Source organism: Crinia signifera, chromosome 1 (assembly GCF_055691185.1).
Source record: "Crinia signifera chromosome 1, ASM5569118v1, whole genome shotgun sequence".
NCBI lineage: Eukaryota > Metazoa > Chordata > Amphibia > Anura > Myobatrachidae > Crinia > Crinia signifera.
The window spans coordinates 240,462,033-240,464,060 of NC_139217.1; the positions used below are offsets into that span (position 1 = coordinate 240,462,033).

Here is a 2,028-nt window from a genome sequence, read left to right on the forward strand (position 1 = left end):
CGTACGGGAAGCTGTCCGTACGCCCCGATGCGGAGTATTTACGCTCAATCCCACACTTTTTTACTGAGTACACACAGCGATCACATGACCCACTTAGGCAATTAGCCAACCTCCTGAAAAAGGGATTGTTATCAATTTCAATCAATTAAATGCTCATCTATACTGACCCACATTCCTACTACATTCATGACACACATTAACCCTTACAGCATGTGACCCTAACATACATCTAGATACACTATGTACATTTTGCTTATTTTAAAGATTTTAAACAAGTTACACATATACTTTAGCATGTTAGAAAAAAATACTGACAACTTTGAACTTTAAATAACGATTTATTACAAAATAACTGTCCACAACCAAAAAATTAAATTTCCCCATCAATGATGCGGTCCATTTCCTCCATCATTTGCCTCATCAGGCCTCTCAGTCTAAGGAGGGCCCCACGGCGACCCTCCTCTGCTTGGGCAGGCTCATCTGTGGAGGAAATTCAAATTAAAAAATGACTAATGATATTCATGCATACATTTAACATAGTCAAACCTACTTTTTAAACATGCATTGTGACAGGTGTGTGTGTATATATATATATATATATATATATATATATTTTTATATATATATATATATATATATACACACATATATAACTATATATATGAGACATACACCTATACATACATGCATACATACTACATGGAAAGCCTGATTTTGGCCCTCTACCCTTTACTCTGTCGAACACCTCACAGTCATACTGCTCCTTCTCAATCCAAACCCACCCATGACTAAGCTCTGAGAAGCATGTCACGCGCTGCACCAATCACAATTCGGCAAACAAAGTTCAGTGTCTCTTATATGATGGAGCCTGGCAGGGGAGTTACACAACTCTCAGGAATGCTCAGTACATTTGTGCAATCAAGCATGGCTTGCCTGCTGATGGTCTGCTCCAGAAATCATTGTCAGAATGCCAGTTAGGGTAAGCTGCAGCACTAACCCACTCACATGCTCAAAAGCATTACTAAGACCAAATACACACACAATTATGGTGCAAAACATACATGCAGACCGCAGGGGGTGGTTAGCTAGAGGAGGGCCCAGGGGCACTGACCACTTGTTACTCCAGTCTAAGCCACGCCTGTCCATACTCCATTTATGCCATACTGAATCTAGTTTACAAAGATCATTCACCAGTAAACTCTACTCACCTATATGAGGCTACAGATTGTATGCAAGCAGCAGGGACATGAAACACTTACATTAGCAAGTCATCCCTTTCTTCCAGGATACAGATTAACTACACAGGTTCAGTGGCACTTAAAATCGAGATGAAAGACATCCTCACAACCTGTGTCATTAATATGTGTCCTGGCTGCAAGGGATGGTTTGGCCACCCTATCTAACCCCAAAGTGTGTCTGTTGCTATCCCGTTTGTTTTGTCATTTTATAGTATAGTAAAAATCAATTGAATCACCAGTGCTACATAGCAAATAGTACATGCCAAACGGATAAATTAATCCTTATGTATACATACCAATTCCGGCCGCCTGGACGACCTCACCGGCCTCCACCTCCTCCTCAGGGGCCTCCAATGCTCCATCCTCGGCCTCGATGACGTCCTCCTCGGGTGGCAGTGCCTCCACAGCCCACCCCTCCTCATCCTCAATTTCTTGGGCCCCCTCCTCCGGCCTCCCTTCCTGCGGCTGGTCCTCCAGGGCCACCGCTGCCTCCTCCTCCTCCATTTCCTGGGCCCCCTCCTCCGGGCTCCCTTCCTGCGGCAGGTCCTCGAGGGCCACCTCTGCCTCCTCCTGGGCCTGTCTTGCGCGAGCACGTGCTGTGTATGTGAAAAATAAAAAAGTGGCAATTAGTGGTAATTACTATTAAGCCTTATCAAGCTATAAATGCAAAGGTTAGAAGTACAGATAATTGTACAGGCAAACAGCTCCTTAGTGGCCTTTACAAAACACAGCCTGTAACATGGCAGGTATGCTGTGACATTTGGGCCATTGTAAGCATCACAAGCATTAA

General features: G+C 43.8%; 1 protein-coding gene across 1 annotated transcript; it reads right to left on the minus strand.

Moving 5' to 3' along the window:
• Positions 1 to 323: 323 nt before the first annotated feature.
• LOC146027495 (uncharacterized) lies at positions 324 to 2,028 on the minus strand. Its single transcript, XM_083158265.1, has 2 exons — positions 1,535 to 2,028; positions 324 to 480 (listed from the first exon to the last, which is right to left on the minus strand). Exons 1-2 carry the CDS (start codon positions 1,740 to 1,742, stop codon positions 371 to 373), a joined length of 318 nt encoding a protein of 105 aa, XP_083014391.1. The 5' UTR covers positions 1,743 to 2,028; the 3' UTR covers positions 324 to 370.